Source organism: Sceloporus occidentalis, unplaced genomic scaffold, assembly GCF_023333645.1.
Source record: "Sceloporus occidentalis isolate IW3139 unplaced genomic scaffold, rSceOcc1.0.p SCAF_7, whole genome shotgun sequence".
Taxonomy (NCBI): domain Eukaryota; kingdom Metazoa; phylum Chordata; class Lepidosauria; order Squamata; family Phrynosomatidae; genus Sceloporus; species Sceloporus occidentalis.
The window spans coordinates 76,488,411-76,510,078 of record NW_028316987.1 but is presented as its reverse complement, the minus strand read 5'-3'; the positions used below and the strand labels follow the sequence as shown (position 1 = coordinate 76,510,078).

The following is a 21,668-nucleotide window of genomic DNA, read 5'->3' as shown; positions in this document are numbered from 1 at the left end:
AAATCAAGGTAAATTTATACTTTTTTGGAACATTTTCAAACCATGTATGCTTGAATCCGTGTATTAAAAATCCGTGTATAAGAAGGGCCGACTGTAATTTCAACATATGGACAGTATAGCCTCTTTTCTTACCATCTACATTGTTGTAATTATTAATTGCAATCAAGTCAATGTCGACTTACGGAAACCCTATGAATGAGAGATCTCAAAGTCACCCTGTTACCAGCAGCCATTCTATTAAAGGGCAACATTGTTGTTGTCCACTGCAATCAAGTAGGTTTGGGCATCAACTAGGTTTGTCTTATGGACACTCTATGGATGAGAGACCTCCAGGACAACCTGCCATTAGTAGTCCTGCTCAAGTCCTGCAAACTCGAGTCATGGCTTTCTTTAATGAGTCTATCCACCCATAAAGTGATCTCCCACACTTTCTACTGCCTTCTACCTTAACAAGCATTAATGTCTTTTCTAAAGAGCCATGTCTTCTCATAGCATATCTAAATTTGGATTATCAGTTTGGTCACTTTGGCTTCGAGGGAGAGTTTCAAGTTTCATGTGGCAAACATATGCAGAGTTACCACCAGGCTGGAACCCAGGCATATCACGTTTATTATCACAGCTCTTTTCCCCTTAGAGCTACCTCTGCTGGGAAGCATGTGCCTTGCAAACCAGTCACTTTTTGAGTCTAGAAATTTCTTTCTTAACATTGCATGGAATCATTCTTAGATTGCTATTTTCACAAACAGCAACCTGCCACCAGTTGCGTCTACTGGACTTGGTGATTCGCAGGTAGACACACAAACATACACACACCTTTTAAAGACTATTGTACTGCTTGTCTACACCTCCTCTTACAGAAATGCTGGAAATTTGTCCAGCTAGGCAAATCAATTTGCAACGAATTTGTTATGCTGCTCCTGTTATTTTATTGATCCCTTTGGTCAAATGATTAGTGCAACTGATCTCATGGCCCAAGTCTTCAAAAAGGCAAAAGTTATTCTATTTTACAGCTGCATGCCGGACCTTAAAAAAAGCTCATGGACCTTTGAGAACAGAGTACATCCAGACCAGGGGTGCTAAGTATATTTGAAAACTCAAAGCAAATAAAGGAAAGGGGATAGCTCAAGTATCAGGAAACTCCAATAATTATGGTAGAATCCTGTGTGAAGCCCAGCCCCAACAAGAATACAGATTGCAGCAGCTACGTGAGCAACAGGGCTGTTTGATAGCTGACTTTTCCACCCACTCTCATGTGCAGTTTCTGATGTGACAGCCAGTAGCAGGGTCCCTGTTGTAATTCCCCATCATTTGAGATGGATTGTGGAAACATCAGTCAGCTGCATCCTGTTCAACAGAAGAACTGATCCCTGTTGCTCACTGCAGCTGTTGCTGTCTGGTAAGTGAGGATTGGGGAACTCAACACTCCTTGCATATTCCCTAAATTAGTGAATATATAGAGATTGTGAATATGAACCAGTCACAAATGCATAATTCTAGGTTATGCATTTGTAACTGCTTTAGTGAATTCTGGCTTATATCTTCCACAGTAATTCTTTTAATACTCCTTTATATTTTCTAAAATTAGGTTGCTTAGAACAAAATAAACTTGTAGCCACAGGCATATGTATTTTTAATGTCCATTATGAAGATAAATAGCAATGCAGAGAAATAGTGTGGATTTATTTTTGTACAGACCACCACTGCCCTCTGTGAAATATAGATAAGATTTAAGTATTGCTGTGGATTCAGCCTGTAAACATTTTTGTTTGGTCTTTATAATTAGGTATTGAAATTGAAAGTCATACTTTTAATTAAAGAAGCAACCCTACAACTTGTTCCATTTTTGTAAACCAGGCACTTCAAAATTAAATTCTCAGTCTGTTTCCAAGAATGTCTGCTTATCTCACAGTTCAGTGTAAAAGTCTCTGTAGCTGAGTATTCCTTATTCTGGTGGATAGATAGCAGATTAGTGATCTGGCAATTTTGCTTTCAAATTCTGTTTATTATACCTAATCAGCTTAAGGCAGACATGAGAAATAAAAAAAAATAGGTTCTTAAAAAATGTATTTCTACTCATATATTCCCATGCCCACACACACAAAGATGGTGCCAGCCTGTAAGAGTGGGGGCACATTCCCCCAGTGGGCATTGCTACTGCCCAAAGTGAGGGGTGCCAATTTTGGTGTGTGCCCTCTGACTTATTCCCACTTTTTCACACACACACCCTGTTCATATGCACAAGAAAAAAATTCACACCCAATTCTTCTATATGTAGACATACACACCTGCCCTATCTCATCCTTAACTGCTTATAGTTCAGCTGGGAGTAGGGTTGCTTTTGTCTTGCCCAGTACCAATAGAAAGTGGAAAGGTGCTGCAACCGGTCTCCCTCTCTAAGGTAAAGTGGGTCAGATGGAGAACCAATGAGACAGAGGTTTTCTGTGCCTAACTTAAAGCTGTTATCCTGCCTCGATTTGCAGGGAGAGGCGGAAAATATAAATTATTATTATTATTATTATTATTATTATTATTATTATTATTATTACAGTAGTTTGAAATGTACTATCTAGAGTCAGAGTTGTCAGAACCATAGCTCCAAGACCATGAAACAAGGATACCTGAGATATGGCATGCATGTTTAAGAGCTCTGGGATTGTTTTTTAAAAATTAATTGAATGTTGTTAGTGCATAGAACCTGCAATACCTTCTTCAGTCACTTATGCTGCCTGTATGCCATAATAAATTCATTCATTCATTCATTCTTCAGTCACTAGGTAACAGGCTTTGCTAACTGGCACATAGGTTTGCAGTTTATACTGTTTGAAACTGGGATTGGGGAGTAACCAGACAGAGAATTATAATCTTTCCACTACTGTGGAATATGCCCCTCACTGACGTGGGAGTGGACAAATCCTTCAGTTGGAGTGGGTAGGCGTATAGTAGAATATCGTACAAATCGTGGTGGGGATCTCAGAAACAGATCGCACAGGCACCATGTGTCCAATTCTGACAGCTATGTAACTTTTTGGGAGCCTTCAGCATATCAAACAGGGCTATTCCAACGTATATAAAGTGATTTAAGAATACTATACAGTAGCCAGAAATAGAGTTAGGGGATGAAAGGGGCCAGTAATAAATTGCTCACCTTTTTAAAAAAATCAGGTTCAGAAAAAATTGGGACAATACTGTTCTCCTCCATTGTAGTAAGTATGAGACATATTTTTTGTTCCAGTATAAGGAACTTAGTACTTAATTCCTAGGCACTCTTACAATGGAAAACTGGTATTAAGCTTGCATGTTTTTCTGTTAACTTCCAGCCCTTTGAAATTTTTAATTACTTTCTTTTATCAGTACCAGAGGATGTGAAATTCAGTACAATAAATCTCTTGTGAAAAGCCTTGGCTAATTTTTATATGGCAACTGCGATTTTCTGTTTGGTTTCAGGTATTAATCCTAGGTATGTGCTCCGAAATTGGATGGCAGAGTCAGCTGCTCAAAAAGCTGAGAAGAATGATTTTTCTGAGGTAAAGTGATTATGTCTTTTATGCTTGAGAGATCTAAAGGCACCTTAATGGGGGATTCATCAAGCATAGACTAAAGCAGGGGTAGGCAACCTGCGGCCCGCGGGCCGGATGCGGCCCGGCGAGGCCTTGGGACCGGCCCCAGCCCGGTCCTGCCGCCGATTGCCGCCGGGGCCTTTGGGGGGCAATTGTCTATAGAAACCTCAGAAACATGCATTTATATTAACATTTAAAAAAAAAAAATCAGCAATTTTTTCACGTGTCCTCCATTTTTTAAAAAAAAAGTGTCTTCCATTTGAAAATTTTGTCCTACATTTGTCCTGGTTTATTTATTTAATTTTTAAAAAATCATTTAATTATTTATTTTTGGCTTCGGCCCCCCAGTTGTCTGAGGGACAGCAACCCGGCCCCCGGCTCAAAAAGGTTGCCTACCCCTGGATTAAAGAAACAGAATAGTTTAACTGTTTAAAATGTAGCCTACGTAAGAAAGTACAACCAGCTTTGTTTTGTAGCTTTGCCATAATAATAGCATTATTTTATTTTCAGGTCCGCCTCTTGCAACAGATTTTGCAGTTCCCCTTTCAGGCACAAACAGTGGCTGAGAGAGCTGGTTATGCACAACGTCCCCCTGCTTGGGCCCAAGAGATTAAAATCAGCTGTTCATCTTGATGAAAATGATTTGTAATCAAGATTAAATAAAAAAGTACAGGCTTTGAATAATGCAAAAGGACACACAACTAACATATCTATCAATTCTGTACTGTCATTCAGTGGCTCCACTCTTTTCCTTCTTTCAAAAAGATTGTGTGTGTACAGTACAAATCCTGTATCCGTGGGGGATAAGTTCCTGGATTTACCATGAAAACACAAAATCATAGATAATAGCAAAACCCATTGAAATGAATGACTTCAGGTGGAAGTTGACCATAGAATTGTGCTAGAGGATTTAAAGATTCCTAGCAAGAATTTTTTTTCCAGATGCAGGTAAGTGAAAACCCATAGGTACTGATCCCACAGAAATGGGGGCCATACTGTTCTGGCTGCCTTAGCAGCCTTCTGTAACCCAGTGCTTTCTAGACATTTTGGAATATAGTTCTTGTAAGGCTGGCAGCATGGTGAGTAGTCAAGAATAATGGGAATTGAAATCCAATGAGGGCACGTTAGAGAAGTCTGGTGTATAACATGATCTGGCTACTGCACTTGCCCTGCAAAATTGACAATTTCTATTCCTTTTGAATTACTATTGTTTACAATAAGTCTTGGAGGAGGGAGGTACAACAAGCCCTTGGTAGCCATGGGGGATTGGTTCCAGACTCCCTTGCAGATACTGAAAACCGTGGATGCTCAACTCGGTATTTAACACTTAAAATGACCTGGGTGACAAGGTCCAAGGACCAGGAAGGCATTCTTCCTGCACTGTTTCCCACTGTCAGAATTTAAACCCTTTCCTGACTCTTGTTTTCCATCTTCTCAAACTTCCTATCACAAAGCCTCTGCCAATCCATCTCAGGAGGGGCAGCAGAACAAATGGGCAAAAGAGGTGTAATAGCAGGAAAGGTGTTTAAATTCTGTCAGAGGCTTCCTTGTGAGAAAGTGGGAAATGAAGTGAAGAGGTTTAGGTTCTGACTGTGACTTTGTGGTGAGATTGATTTCTGTGGGGGAAGAAGGCATCGGCTTGCTCAGGTCTTGCCTTGGCTTGGCTATCTCAGGTTAAAAAATATTAATGCTTCATTTCAATCTGTAGTTGCTCAAATCCGAGATATCAAACCCAGGGATACCGAGGGCTCAATGTATATGGATCAACAGCATAGGACTACATGTGGATATTTACACTATGCTGGGGGGATATTGGATTGAGGCTAACATCTGTGAAAGTAAATTAAAAGTCCCCAAGGAGTACAGCCACTCTTCCTAAAGATTGCCTCAAAATTGTTATGTGCTATATTTAAAAAACAAAACAAGTGATTACTTATTAATTTTGACACTGGTGGGAAAACACAGAAGAGGATTTTATTCATGGAGGTAAATACTTCAAAAAGAAGAGTGAAGAACTTAGCTGTATTATAAATGACAATTACTTAAAACACTCAGATATAATACTTCAAACATTTTTATGAGTTAGCTGAAACAATTTCTAAGTTGTTACATGGCAGAGGAAGAACAGGCATTGATTTCCAGAAACTTTAGCCTTACCATTAAACCAGATATTACTGGAAATATTCACACTGGTTGAGAGTTCCTCATTTCAAAATAAGAAATTAGGTGTGATACATTATGATCAAGCCATAGTGTTGGGCAGTATTTTCCACTATTTATTCAAATATGGGAAACAAAAGGGTACATCCGGACTTATATCCCTGTGGAATCTGCCAGCAGACTTCCCATGCTTATACTTGTGTTCTGTGGCATTGAGCCTGGAACACTGGAAGACCATGTTTCAAACAGCCCTTGGCAAAGGGCCCTATCTTACCTCAGGCTGCACTGAAATGACATTCTCTACCACGTACCCTTTACACCACCAGGAAGTGCTCAAGACAAGTTCTCCAGAGCATCCTCTCTGTGACCTCACACCCAAGTATTTAAACTATTTGCTTCATGATGTTTCATTCCTTTTCTTTTCTAATGCCTTCATTAGATCAGACATGAAATCTCCTCCTTGTCCAACTTCATCTCCCCTTGGCAGTGTTCCACTTTGTTTTGGCCTTCCTGTCTGCCCATCATTTTCTTCTTGCCTTCGAGGGGGAGGTGGAGGCTTTTTTCTGACTGGTGGAGGCATACCAGGGGCAGAGAATGCGGGAGGAGGTGGTGGCAGTACCTCTGGAGTGCCAGTAGCAAAGGACGGTGGAGGAGGAGGAATAAAATCAGGAGGAGCTTCGTAGCATTCAGGTGGAGGTGGAGGTGGTGGAGGCAGATCAGGGGGTGGTGGCATCAATTCAGGCGGTGGTGGAAATTCTGGATCAGAAATCAGAAGGGTTGTATTCTTCCTCTCAATATCAGTAGGTACATGCAATGAAGACGTCACTGCAGAAGATCGTCTTTGAGGAGGCGGTGGTGGATGTAACCCACCAGGTTTACGTTGTCTGAACGGTGGCATGGTAGGTGATGACTGCTTGGCATCTGTGACACTGTCTGGTTTCTTAACCTTTTAACAAAAGGAAACAATAAGTCCAAAAATGTTAAGGTAAATTTTAAGGATACTATAAATACTGCAGGTATTATTGCTTTATGATACCACATTGACAGTGGGAATACATAGCTAGGAGGTTCTCATTTGTACATCATCTAACTCTCTTATGGACAAATTGAATACATTTTCAAAATCTTCTATTATTGGTTCTGACTTTAAAAAACAAACAGCCTCATTCCTCCCACTAACACTTACTTTAGGATTTGTCCTAGGTTCACTTAGAAACACGAAGCTAAATCAGATTGTCACAATTTTCTGATTCCCATTTAACTTAGAGCAGTGGTTTCCAACCTTCCTGATGCCGCGACCCTTTAATACAGTTCCTCATGTTGTGGTGACCCAAACCGATGAAATTATTTTCATTGCTACTTCATGACTGTAATTAAAATAGGTGTTTTCCAATGGTCTTAGGCGACCCCCATGAAAGGGTCATTCGACCCCCAAAGGGGTCCCGACCGACAGGTTGGGAACCACTGACTTAGAGAAACTTGGAATGTATGACTTGTAATTTGAATTTTTTGTCCATGTTTTTCATGCCAGGCCTTTGAAACAACATAGCTGTCAAGAGAACCTATGACAGCAACTGATGTATAAAAAGAAATTCAGTGCTGTCTCCAATCCAGCATTTAATTGCCAATTTTGGTTTGTTGCTCAGCTACATTTGTGAGTTTTGGCTTGCTCTTCCACTCTTATAGTACTGAATGTTAGTTTCTTTCTGATAAACATTATTTATTTTAAAACATACCACGTTCTTCTGAAAGAAAGTGCATTTGCTTAATTTTGGGGGGATCCCTGCATCAGAGGTCACCACACTCACCTAGTCTGTGCATAGTGTTTTAAAGCAGTGGGGAGGATGGTTGGGAAAGTCCATACACCTTGAATTTTATGCATCTAAATTTGGACTCAGAGCATTTAATAACTGTAAATTCTCTCAGTCTGCAGTTGTATGGTCTGCCTGCATTTTGCTAAGTTCAAGAGCAAGGTGATCCTATATATTTTCCTGCTTTTTGTCCCAGTCACAGCCACTTTCTCCTCCACATTCTTATATGGAGAACAATAAGATTCCTGGAACTTACTAAGTTTTACTCAAAAGCTGTATACAAACAGAAGAGGGATGTGATGTTTGATCTCTTCTAATGCATCCACCACAAAATAAATGAAAATGGTGGGTAGGCTAGCAGTTCATTAAGTACATGATGCCACTGGCATAATATTATGAAAGTCTGCATTCACCATGTATCACTAGACCATATTGTAAAGATGAAGAGAGTCCAAGAGGCAATATAATATACACAGTTCCCTTTCATTCTGCAGGTGGCAGCTGGTGGTTGTTAAAAGTTACTATGCAAATGTATTCTCAGTTGATTCCTGACCACTTCCTGCTTTTGCTTGTATTCATCTATAGAACTGTTTCAGGATTGACTGAAAGCTTCCCTCATACTGAGCAGACATACATCTAAACAGGATAAAATCTAAGTACAATGCATTCATTCCACAAATGTAGTAAGATGTAATATAATCACACAGTCAAGTTATTCAAAGAATAAACCTTAGGATGCTACCAAATGTATTTTGTGTATAAACTTGTTATGTGTTTATACATACTTTGACAAAGATTGGCAGGGAGCAAGCTATTTAGGCTAGCCTTGTACCAAAACAAAAGTTTTTTGAGTTAGATGATACAAGAACATCATAAAAGGTGATAGTCACACTTTTTTTTGCAATTTCTGGTGGTATAGGGTTGTTTAGGGTTGAACCCTCCTAGTCCTTTATTTATGTGTATAACTATTTTTTTGCAAAATGGAGAAACTTTCCAAGGTGACACAGCTAAACACCAAGAAATATGTTTGGCAACCTAGGTTTTCAGTTAATTGCATGTTTTCCCATAAGGAACACATGATTGCCACTAGTTTCCATCCACCCCAATATTGTCAAAATCAAGATAGGGTCCTCCAAAGATCATAAAACCCAGGTAGGCTTGTATGAGAGAATACAGTCTTTTGGATAGCCTATTCCCAAGTCTTACAAAACTTTATAGGCCTTAATCACTTTATGGATTGTGCCTGGAAACAAACCAATAGGCAGTGAAGCTATGGTAACAAGAGGGTCACATACTCCCTGTAATCACACCTAGTCAACTGCCCAGCCACAGCATTTTGGACCAGCTTAAGTTTCCAAACATTTTTCAAAGGCAGCATTTTTCAAATTTCACAGTAGTCCAAATGGAAGGCAGCTAAGGCATGTGCCACTGTGGCCTAATTACACTACAAATTCACTGCAAAATTCTAGTACAGCCAGATCTACCTTCTTCCAACCTCAGCTGTAATAAGATCTGAGAAAGAATTACATTCTTAATAAATTTTATTTGTACCTTTGGTATTTCAGCAGCTTTCCCATTTTCTGAAGAGGCTGCCATAGTTGGAATTATGTTTTGGGGCACCTGTCCATTTGCCTGAATGCTACCTATAATGATGCAATAAAAAGAAGAAGAAAAAACAGGTTTTCTTATGCATTACAGAACTAATTCCAATTCAAGTTAGCAAAGATATAAAAAGTATATACAGTGGGCCCTCCACATTCACTGGGGTTATGGGCATAGGACTGTGAAAATTGGAAAAACTACAAATAAAAAAACATTTTTTTAAACCTGAGGTAACACCTCTCTAGGAATCTCTAGGTACTCCAATGAAACAATATAGTTAACATCTGGCAGAAACTGACCACAGAATCATGTTGGAGGACCTACAAATGCCTAGAGAAGTGTTTTGTATAGGAATCGCTAGGTCCTCCAATATAACTCTATTGTCACCTTCTGGCAGAGTCTCACTGGAAGACCTAGAGATTCCTACAGAGAAATTATTAATCAAATCCGTGAGTAATCAAATCCAGAAAAATCAAAGCTGCAAATGTGGAGGTCGACTGTACTATAGCTACTTATAATACTTACAATTATAATATGGTAATCTTTGGGCCCAAACAGACAGGCCAAAATAAAGCTGCTTCAGGCCACTTTGGAGGTATGCTTTTTAAATTATACATGCATCTTAAAAGGCCAGAAGCTTCACCAAAGCTGCGCTCCAGTCCTTAGAACTGGAGCATAGTTTTGGCGTGGCTTCCGGCTTCTTAGGATGCATGTGTCATACAAACAGCATACCTCCAAAGCGGCCTGAAGCAGCTTTATTTTGGTCTGTCTGTTCAGGCCCTTTGTATGTTATTAAGTACTCGGAACAGTTCTGTAAATTGCTTAGATTTTCCTAAGGAGTTTTAAATAAGATGTTAACAAGACATGCTCTCGTGGAACACAGCTGGAACAGGTTGGGAAGATTTCACTTCTTCCTTTATCATTTGGACTTGCAACTATAGTGACCGTATATACTCGACTATTAGTCGACCTCATGTATAGGTCAAGGGCAGGTTTTGGGTCCAAAATTATGGATTTTGGCATGATCCGTGGATAAGTTGAGGGTAAAACCTGGAGGCTTTTTCAGTGTGTGTGTGTGTGTGTGTGTGTGTGTTTGTTTGTGTGTTTGTGTGTGTATGTACAGCAAGATGCTTTTTGCTTCAGCGTTTCAACTTTGGTTTTACCCTTGACTTCCTAGACAGCAGCAGACAGCATGGGCTCAAGAGAAAAAGAAACTCTCTCTCCATGGGGAAATCTAAAAGAGTTGCTATCACATTTATGGGTCAGTCGACCTGGGTTTTTGGGGTCAATTTTTTGACATAAATTTTTAGACTTATAGACAGTAATTTAGCAAGACAGATTCAGCCATTCTAGCTTGGAACTAACTATGGTTCATTAACCAGAATTTGTTAGTCCAGCAGTTAAGCAAAAGTGTCAGTGAAGGTTTTCAAGCTTATTCTCTACAGAAACAGAGCAGGAAAGGGGAATGCACATGCACAAAGACTTGCTTATATTATGCTAAATAATGTTTCAGTTGGTGATGTGCACATGCAGCCATTTGCTATGTTCCTGTGGCATATCTGGAGTTTCCCAATGTGCAAACACTTAATTTTAAAGTAATCCATGCTATGCAGCAGTTCCCTTTTGAAATGAAAGAAGGTTTTAAACAGGAATTGATATTTACAAGGAGTTGTTCTGATGTAAAATGGGGGCATGGTAGATTAAGAAATCACAGGAAATACATCCAAGGGCATGTATATGCCTAAAGTATTTCTTTATATCCTGGCTGAAACACCCAACCAGTAATGGACAAAAAAAAAATCATATTAAAGGCAACCAGGAGTGCTGCTGATATAGACATATGGTTCAGAATCTATATAGGATATTCTTCAACATATCAAATATATACATAGTTTAACATGCACTAGTACCTTTTAAAGATGATCCCATAGACGATTCAGCATTTCCGGGCTTTGCCAGTCGAGCAGCTAAGCCAGTCTTCTGCACTGCACAAATATAGTTGTCATACAGTGTCTTGCCATACTGGGAGGAAAAACATTTTTAAAAAATCTGCATCATGAAAATGACCAGTCTTTCACCTTAAAGTAATAAAAATAATTTTTCTGCTATACATTTAGTACAATCAATATGTTTTTATGTTTTAAATGTATTTTAAAATGTGTTTTGAACTGTTTATATCTTTGTGTTTTTAACATGACTGATATTTGTTTTTTAACTTTTTAAATACACTTTAGCTCAACTTTTATTTTAAATTCTGTTAAGCTCCATGGAGTTCCTTAGTTGGAGAAAGGCAGGTTATGAATGTAATGAATGAATAAAAATATGAAACCAAACCTGCCCTAAAGGATCTAAGAAACCTGGCTACACAGAAAGGTCATGTTTTCAACTATTCTGGAGGAGAACAAATGTGTGGGTGTCTAAAACCTAACTCATCTGTAAAGTCATAATGATTTGTGCCGTTCAAGATTTTCTTGTAACCCATTACATTAAGCATTTGATAGAGGTCTATTGAAACCAATTTCAACCGACTTTACATCAGCTTAAATGCAAGTACACTGGATGAACTCACTTGTAGATCTAGCCAAACCTTATCTGAAATGACAGAAAAGTGAAGTCAATTTCAGCCAGTAACTTTTCTGTATCCAGATCTTTTAGTTCATAATGAGGGGATAAGAGAAGGAGAGTGATTCAGAAAAACAGTGAGGCCATAGTAGTAGGTTCAAATATGTTGTAATTAATTGTGGCAAACTCAGTGTTATTCAGTCACACCATGTCTAGGCTGCCTAGGACTTCAGATTTTTCGTAAGAATAAAAACAGAATGCCGTCTTTCTGCTCTAAGTACGCTGTACAATGCAACTAAACAAGACTTGGATTTTAATCTACCAAAAGTTGATTAATATTTCTTTGGCACTGACTTGCTTTAGTTTGAATATTTTTCTATATGGGGAGGGCACTACATTTACAATGTATAGCGGATCACAACTGAGTCTGGGGAAAGGCTAAAAGTGACTGCTGGGTTTACCTATTTTCTAATGAACATCCTTAGAGGCTAAACGGACCAGCAATTTCAGATACCTTCTTGACACGGTGTGGTGTTGTGGTTTGAGCATTGGACTACAACACTAGTGAACAAGGTTCACATTCCTGCTCAGCCATAAAAACCCACTGTTACTTTGGAAAAGTCACATACTCTCAAACTCAGAGGAAGGCAAAGGAAAAATCTGAACAAATCTTACCAAAAATAATGCTGTGGCTCACTTTAGACTTGGAAATGACTTCAACAACAACAATAACACAGTCTAGTTATGTAGAGAACAAGAGGCCCTAAGTGTTCTTTATTTATTTACTACAGTTCCTAGAGTCTCTCAATGAACATGGCCAGTTGTAACCATATTAGGGTTGCCGTAAGTTGGAAACAACTTGGAAGGCACACAACAACAAAGGGGAAGAATAGTCATGTGAAGCAATCTGTACTAAGATTAGTTTTTAAATAAGGATTTGTTCATCTATAATGTTGTTGCATGCCTTCAAGTCACTTCTGACTTGTGGAGACCTGATGGGGCTTTCTTGTTCAGAGGGGGTTTGCCTTCTGAGAGAGTGAGGGCCTATATACAGACCAGCACTTTGTGCTGGCCTGTGGGCAGAGCCAGGGTGCAGCATCCTCAGGCTGGACGCCCTAAAGCCTGCCCCAGGGTGCCATCATGACGCTCCTCCGGTGCTGCATCCACATGATGCAGCACAGACGGGGAATCATAAAGCCATGGTGCCCCTTGGAGGGTGCAAAAAGGAGGTGCTTTTGCACCTCCTTTTTGAGCTCCCCAGAGGCTGAATCAGGGCCGTGATCTGGCCTAAGACATGCCCAAAGTCACTCAGTGAGTTTCCATGGTCAAGTGGGGAACTGAATCAGTAGCTGGTGATAGCCCTTCCCTCCCTCCCAGTGGCTATTGAACATCTCCTAGACTTGCCCCACTGCCATTCCTTTTTCCTTATGCATCATACCTTATTTAGATTGTAAACCTCAGGGCAGGGAACTTTCAAATGATTTGTAAGCTGCCCTGGGAGGGTATGAAGGGCAAGGTATAAAACTCTAATAAACCTCTCATCTCTCAGGGTCCTAGTCCAGCACTCAAATCACTACACCACACTAGCCTCACACCACGGTCCTCCCTAAAATCCTGTATCCCACCAAACAGCCATTCATGCCTGGCATAAATAGCTTCAAGGTTTTCAATGGTGCAATAGTGCAAGGGGAAAGAAAGAAAGCCTCTCAGGAGTCCTGTTTCCAACTCTTGCCAGCAGGTTACCCACCTCCCTTTTTTTAAACAACAACAACAACAAAAAGGAAACATGAATTTGCATATTTCACACATATAATCTGACATTTACAAGTGAGGATTCATAGACCTTGAAATACAGCTCTGACCTTTCAGTATTCTTCTTCTCTATCTGCATGTTGTGCTCAAAACCAAGAAAACTGAGTTGCTATGAAGTCCTAAGGTATGTGGGATACTTTTGCAGCAGCCACCTTGAATCTTGGGGACTGCAATATCAAGGTACATTCTATTCTAGGAGGGAGTGAAAGGACAGGCCCAATGCCATCAGGCCTGAAGAGGAAAAGCCCTCCCCTCCCTCCTTCCAACTGTCATCTTCTGGCCTTAGAGGGAGCGAAAGGACAGGCCCAACGCCATCAGGCCCAGCCTCGATTAAGAAAAAGAGCCCTCCTTCCAGTCCATCTGCCTTGGTCCAGGCCTCAGAAGGAGAGAAGAATGCGGGACCTGATCCCCTCCCCACCACCATTCCCTTCTCCTTTTGTGTCATGTCTTTTTAGATTGTAAGCCTGAGGGCAGGGAACCGTCTATTATCCCCTCTGTTGTAAGCCGCCCGAATTCCCAGTGATTGGGTGGCATATTATTATTATTATAATTATTATTATTATGCATGCCTGATGTCAGGCCATATGCTACTAGAATTCTTAGCCATTGCTGTCTACTATAGCAATGATACTCAAAGTGACTGTTCATACATTTGGTGCTGGTACATAAGCCATTTGCTGCCAATCAGTGCAAGTTTTCAAGAAAGAAAGAAAGAAAGAATTGAAGCTAATGGGCACAAATATAGTGCCATATTGGCACATTAGTAAAAGAAATAGCCAGTCCTCCACAACAGGTATCATGAGAAGTACTGCATTGGGGTGTAACATTTCTAGAGGCCAAGATCCTACTTCTTGAGACATATGTCTGATGATACCCACCCATAGTGTAAGCATGTAGCCCCCCCCCCCCAATCCTAACAGAGAGTGATAGGATGAGCATGGATGCATCCAGTTATTTTCCTGTAGCTGGACACACAGCAACAAGCGTCTGCAGAAATCTGCACATAGTGTTCCCCTTCATCCCCTCCATTTCTGACAACACAAAAATGGGCCATACTGCTTACAGATAGGCTTTGGAGGGGAATTTTGGTCACTGTTTGGTTAGAACAAAATTCCAAACTTCGCAACGCCAAAAAAAAAAAAAAAAAAAAAAAGGCATTGCAATGATGTAAATTCATGAGCAAGTTGCCATGCTAATTTCTTACATTTCATCATTTTATTTTCCTTTCATTATTTAGAAAAACATTTCCTCCTTACCTTTGCAATTCTTATGCCAGTTACCCACTGATGCAGCGTTTGCCGGTCATCACAGCACAAGTATTTGATGTACTGTGACTCCTTCTGTATCTGGGGATGCTGGCAATAACAAATTATAAGAATATTTTACCATTAAAAGTCTGCTGAAATTAACATAGAAACAAACAACTTCAAATTTGTAGGAAATTAATTAGACAAGTGTATATAAGCAATGCACATAAAGCTACACATCAGAACATTGGCTGCAAATATTTGTACTGCAAGTTTCAAATGTTTTGTTTTAAGGAGACATATGTTGGATGGAAGCTTGGTCTGAAATAGCTACAACATGACTCCTGCTAGTAAATTTGAAGTATGTCATGGTTCTGAGTTTAGTGTGTTTACAAAGTGGGTGCCTATTGTGGATTGTCATCTGACAGTGATACAGACTGAGAAATAAATGTATTATCTGTAGCAAGCAGATTTTTAAGAAACATTAAAAAAACAGTCATCTGCAAGTTAATGGTGTTTGTTAATTTATTTGTGCTTGTCAAGTTGATTAGAAATTATATGTGTCTGAATCTGAAGGGTTTTAACATAATGGTGATTGCACTTATTGAAGAATTTGCAAACATTTGGCTTATACAAAGAGTTATGGCAGTAAAGGCCATTATCAGGTCCCATTTATTTACCTACCAAAAGGATCCTAGGCTGGTTTACATGAAAGCCTACTGGATTTGATTACTGACATATGGTAGCAACAAAGGTGACCCAGCACGGTGTACTAGTTTGCACACTGGACTAGGCTCTGGGAGGCCTGACTTTGAATCCCCACTCATCCATAGAAACCCACTTGATAACCTTGAGCAAGTCACACTGTCTTAGCCTCAGAGGAAGCCTCTGAACACACCTTGCCATTAAAATACCACGACAGGTTTGCCTTAGGGTTGGAAATGGCTTGAAAGTATATATACCAACAAAGTGACAAAGATAAAGGCACACAGTTTTGTTTAAAGTCAACCTGTTATATTTCTCATTGCCATGTACAGAATGGGCTATCATATATTTATGTGATTATGCCAATGCCGTGCTGGTGGTTGTTCAATTCCCATTCTTTAAATGATTTTACCACTGTTCTTTGAGAAACATTCAACAGCCTCTTCCTACTTTACTTCTCAGCACTGGCAGATCCTTTCTGTTCAGTGTCTGTTCTAATGTCTACTTTGTAACTCCTCTAGAACTTGCATCTAACATACTAATTGGTATTTATACCTAAGAATATGATGGAACAAAGGGCTGGAGACATCTGCAAGACACCATTTAACCCTACCCAACAATGAAGGATGGTGGAGGGTCACATGTTCTCCATGTCTGCCAAAGAGTACAATCCAGCCATCCAGTATTTCAGAGGAAGATTTAAGCTCATGCTTAGAAATAAATAGTTCTTAGTATGTTTGATTTTGGCTGGTTTGTATCAATAATAGTTGGGCTTCTGCATACTGGATTTATGCTTAAGAGAAGTCACAATTATTTGTAGCTTTTAACAACTAGAATTGTTCATCAGATAGAAAACAGTGCTATTGTAAGGTATAAACACTGGTTATCACATGACTTAACAAAAAGGAAAGCATGGTGTAAGAATAAATCGAGCTAAATTTATAAATGTATCTTAGGTAACTACCAAGTTGCAATGTAGAAATTATTTATTGATATTTCTTACTGCTATTAAATAACAAAAACCTTAACTTGCTAAATTTCATCACTATTTGCTATTTCCATGGGAATAGGGAGACATAGGATTTTTTAAGAGCTGCAGTAATCTATTACACCCAGGAGATGGCATCAGATACTTTTCAATGTTTTAATTTCCAGACATGCAATAGACACTTACAGGTTTGTGAATCTGGAGCACCTTAAAGCATAACACATTTATTATGGCATAAACTTTCATGGACCACAAGTAACTTTGATTAAGTGATTGTATTATTTTCTTGACTTCGCAGTTAGAAGTAGAATTTTGTAAAATGTGTATTTTAACTGAAATATTTCAGTAATTCTAATGTTTAACAGAAGGTCTAAATATCCTAAATGCACCAGATCATCTGATCTTGGAAGATAAGCAGGGTCAGCACTGGTTAATACTTGGATGAGGGACTACCAATTAATACTAGGTCTTTAGGCTATATTACAAAGAAAGAACTGGCAAAAGTACTTCTAATTCTTCCTTGCCTAAGAAAACCCAGTGAGATTCACAGGGTTACCATAGGTTAACAAACAACTTTAAGATACATACACATATAACACATACACACACAAAAAGAGGTCTCTGAAGGTTGTTAAGAAAACCCAGCTGGATGGGCTCAAATGGCAGGTACCAAGGAGTTGAAATGGTTTATGGTGATACTATTGTGCCAATTTATTCCCAGAGCACCAATCCTTTCACCCTAGATTAATTCCACATTACGCACCATTACTCTCAGGTTACTCAAGCAAAACCTTCACCAATAACACATAATTAAATTCTCCCAGTCGCTGAGACACCACAGACTGACTAAAAGAGCCAATTTACATATAGATTACCTTGCTACTGTCTACTGTGAATTCTTTTTTTTTAATCTAGGGCTACAATATTGTGCCAGTGGCTTTTTGAATCTGCAGAAGAAATGCCATATTCCATCATGCTTGTAACTTGAATTTAACTAACAGTAATACATCTTTAGTCTCTGGGGTCTCAGATAGGCTTGCAAAAACATACACACACATAGGCTGCAAATGTACTTGATTGTTTCACTGAAATCAACTGGGCCTATTTTCAGGAGGGCATCCTAGAGCAGCTACCAGGAGTCCAGTTCCCTGATGAACTCTGACAGGAAAGAGAACAAGCTCTGTGAGTCACCTTCCCCTGTACCTACAACCAGGTTACGCACATGCCGCAATGTGGCAACTTTCTGCATTACTGTGGGAGCAATGTTTGTCTCACAGGTCAGCACTACTGATTGCTGCACTGGTATACCTACTTGGAGAGAGCATGAATTTTAAGAGAAGGCCTTGTTCCTGAAGTCAGGTCTACCTTCCATAAAAGATGCATCTAGGATTAGAACAGACTGCCCCAATCATTCCTTCTAACTAGCAAGGCCAATAGTCAAAGATGAGAGGTTTAATCCTAAAACATCTGGAAGGTGTCAAACAGAGGAAGGTTATAACTATTTATAGCAGTGGTTCCCAACCTGTGGGTCGGGACCCCTCGGGGGGTCGAATGACCCTTTCATGGGGGTCGCATAAGACCATTGGAAAACACCTATTTAATTACAGTTATGAAGTAGCAACGAAAATAATTTCATGGGTTTGGGTCACCACAACATGAGGAACTGTATTAAAGGGTTGCGACATTAGGAAGGTTGGGAACCACTGATTTATAGGATATGCAGAATCATTTTAAATTCTGAGGTTACTCAGGCACTATAAGCCGAAGCGGTATGGGGCCATGCCTACTACAGTTGCAGTACCAGTAAAAGATTAACAAAGCTATACCTATCTATTCAGAGGTAAACCAACTCTGAATTCTATGGCACTTCTAAGAAGAGATAAAATTATACAGGAAGGCTTACTGGGAGTAAACTGCATGGAGTTCAGTCAGAATAGACCTCTCAGTAGAAATGTACAGCCCTACACTGTTAATCTCTTATAATATAGCAAAAACAGATGACTCTGTACTTTGAGACTTTTAAATTTATTCATTAATGATCCCATGGTTGATGTAAATGTGATATGGGTTTATACCTCAATTCTGAGATTTTTTTTTCTTTTACACATACCTTTAAGACAAAACAGTAGTCTGTTGGTGCCTTGTATTTCACCTTGTACTGAATACCATAATAAACATTTACATTCTCAAACTGGATGAAGCAAGCCAAATCCCGAGATGTCTAAAAAATTAAAATAAAGACTGCATTAGATACTATAATAGAAAACTGGTACATGATCATAAACAAAGACCTCAGTGTACTTCAATGTTCTTCCAAAACTTTCAGCTCAAGAAAAACACACTAAAATTCACATCAGAAAAGAGGTTTTATGTTTTTTCTCCTCTGTATGGCCCTGTTAATACTTCCTTATCCCAATAACATGACATTTCTTAAGCACTTTCTACATTTTAACATGGCTTCATTTTTGTGACCTATACACCACAGATATTTCTGGTGGATCCCTAAAAATCCAAGGATCCATTCTTTGCCCTTTGCTGCAGAAGAAACTGAGGCAGAGCAGGCAATATTACAGCACTGACTGGGTAGAGACTACATGAGACAGGATTAAATCCCTTCCTATCCTGACCAGGACAGTTATTTCCCTGCTGCTGCTAGCTACTGGCACTGAGGAAATAGCAACCTGTCCTGCAGAAGTCACTGGAGGATGGCAAAATTAACAATGCCTCTTCCCATCCAAGCAATCCTGATCAAGATTGCTGTTTCTCCCCTGCTAACCAGAGCATCTTTTCCGTGCTGGATGTAGGACTGCATCTACAGGCTGCCCATACAAATGCATTGGGCTATAAAGGATATAATCAGGAGGACCCTTCAACAGTTTAAGAGACCATATATTGGGGGTGAGGTGTACATTCAACCCTTAAATCCAGACAAGAGAATCTTCTTGCGCCTGCACTGATTGCTTTCTATTTCACCCCTTTCAGATGAATTCCTATCACAAGCAGAGGTGTCAAAATCACCACTATGACATTATAGAGTAGTAATAATCTCTCAGCCTCAGAGGATGGCAATGGCAAATTACCTCTTCAGAAACTTGCCAAGAAAACAACATGAATGAATGAATGAGTCTTTACCGCCGTTCCTTCGATCACGGCAGTTTACAGAATAATAAAATACAAGTTACATTAGCAAAAGTCCCCCATATTAAACAGTACAATACATCAATTAAAATGCATCATTCAATCATTAAAACCAGTTAAAAACAATCAAACAATTCAATCAATAAAATACACACAATACACAGGAGAAAAATAGTGATTAGGACATGTGGGGGAAAGCTTGGCGGAAGAGGTAAGTCTTGAGATTTTTCTTAAAAGACTCGAGGGAGGGGGACGAGCGGAGCACATCAGGGAGAGAGTTCCAAGTCCGCGGAGCCGAAACAGAAAAAGCTCTATGCGCAGACACTGTATATTTCACCTTAGGAACTCTCAAAAGTTGTCTCCCACCCAACCTGAGAGTGCGGGGCAGATTATATGGGGAGAGGAGAGGCACCATAAGTCAGAAATGACTTGAAGGCACACAACAACAAATGGAGTAGTAGAATTTGGACGAGTAATTTTATTCATTTATATCCCACCTTTCTCCCAGTAATGAGACTGAAGGAGGCTAACAACGTATATAAAAACAATACATGTTAAAAGCTACAGAAAAACTTCAATAAAAGTATTGAAGTAGTAAAAATTTTTTTATAAAGTTAAATACATTCCAATTCATTAAAATACCATACACAAATCTTAAAAACACCACCACACAACATTAAAAAGTTTATCTCAACTGGTTTCTAAAACCCTGATGGCATAAAAAAGTTTCAACTTGCCAACCCTCTCTTGGGAGGGAGTTTCAAAGTCTGGGAGCAGTTATCAAGAAGGCATATTCTTTTATTCACACCGACCAAACCTGAGAGGGTGATGGGATGGAGTGAAGGGCCTCTCCAGATGATCTTATGATCTCTAATGGGGTTATAAAGGTAGATATGGTCCTTCAAATAGCCTGGACCAAAGCCACATTTCAGAAGGAGTTGAGATTACAGTGCAGCCCCCTAAACAAGTTTTTGTGGCCCATACTTACAGAATCCCTAGAACAACATTTTTTTCTGATAAAAAACTATTTGTGATAGCTCCTATACCTGGAAGTCACCAAGTCTAACAGTTTGCCCTTTACACAGCTTGCAAGGCCTCCCTAAACTGTTTAATAATTTTTTTTTAAAAAAAATTGTTTTGAGAACCAGAAGGGGACTTGCAGCTACTTTGGATGGCAAGAAGGAGTTCATTTTATTTTTACATAGTCCTAATGGTTTGAGTTTTGGACTATGATTCTGGTGACCAGATTTTGATTCCCAGTTCACCCATAAAAACCACGGGGTGACCTTGGACAAGTCACATGCTCTCAGCCTCAGTGGAAAGGCAATGGCAAACTGCCGCTGAATAAATATTGCCAAGAAAACTCCAGAGTTGCCGTAAGTCAGAAACAATTTGAAGGCACACAACAACACACAGTCCATGCAACTTCTAAAAGGTCTCAGCACATAAAACTGATCCCTGGGCTTATGATAGCTGCCCATCCCTGATGTAACACAAGGTGTGGGGAAGAAATCCTTAGCAGCCCATGAAAGGTTGGGGGAGGAGAAGAGATGGGCTCTCAGTTCACTCAAAATTTAACCTTGTGATCTCTCTTAAGATTATGACAACAGATGACAACAAAACCACCAACGACATTCAGTACACAAGAGAAGCCAGAGGGTTCCTTTTGTTTTCTGCAAAATCTCTTTAAAAAATAAGGAGTTTTCTTAGGGTGGGTTGAAAGTTTATTTGCAAACAAGTGCAAACGTAATCTATAAATCTATTCCATGCTGCAGTGAAAGGGCACGATTTCTTCTCACCTCAAACAGCCTTTTGTCTGCTGCTGTGAAACAACCATTGCCTGTTCTTAATGGGTTGCTACAGCAACCAAGTTTCTCTTAGTTGCACACCTCGGTTCTGCGCTAAGGAGATTTGGATGAAGTGTCTGACATATCCAGACATTCATGTTATGCTTCTTAATGGAAACATAAGAAATCTCCCCAAATTTAGTCATGCTTTAAGCAAATCACAGGCTAAGGCTAGATGTGATGTCAAATGCATCTTTGGACTTAATACGCATGGTTATTTTAAAAAAAAACATAGGAGA

At 39.5% G+C, this 21,668-nt stretch overlaps 2 protein-coding genes across 5 annotated transcripts in view; one reads left to right on the top strand and one right to left on the bottom strand.

The window, feature by feature from the left end:
• The window catches only part of LOC149309981 (uncharacterized), a 46,865-nt gene extending 41,820 nt beyond the window's left edge, over positions 1-5,045 (top strand). For all 3 annotated transcript variants that reach the window (XM_089533403.1, XM_089533400.1, XM_089533402.1), the window contains exons 19-20: positions 3,445-3,524; positions 4,068-5,045. In XM_089533403.1, coding sequence (XP_089389529.1) covers positions 3,445-3,524; positions 4,068-4,190 — 203 coding nt within the window. In that variant the 3' untranslated portion in view covers positions 4,191-5,045. The remainder of the gene's footprint in view (positions 1-3,444; positions 3,525-4,067) is intronic.
• A 570-nt stretch (positions 5,046-5,615) lies between these two features.
• Positions 5,616-21,668, bottom strand: part of APBB1IP (amyloid beta precursor protein binding family B member 1 interacting protein) — a 67,119-nt gene continuing 51,066 nt past the window's right edge. For both annotated transcript variants that reach the window (XM_089533399.1, XM_089533398.1), the window contains exons 10-14: positions 18,555-18,665; positions 14,761-14,859; positions 11,041-11,152; positions 9,080-9,171; positions 5,616-6,663 (exon numbers count right to left, since the gene is read on the bottom strand). In XM_089533399.1, coding sequence (XP_089389525.1) covers positions 6,115-6,663; positions 9,080-9,171; positions 11,041-11,152; positions 14,761-14,859; positions 18,555-18,665 — 963 coding nt within the window. In that variant the 3' untranslated portion in view covers positions 5,616-6,114. The remainder of the gene's footprint in view (positions 6,664-9,079; positions 9,172-11,040; positions 11,153-14,760; positions 14,860-18,554; positions 18,666-21,668) is intronic.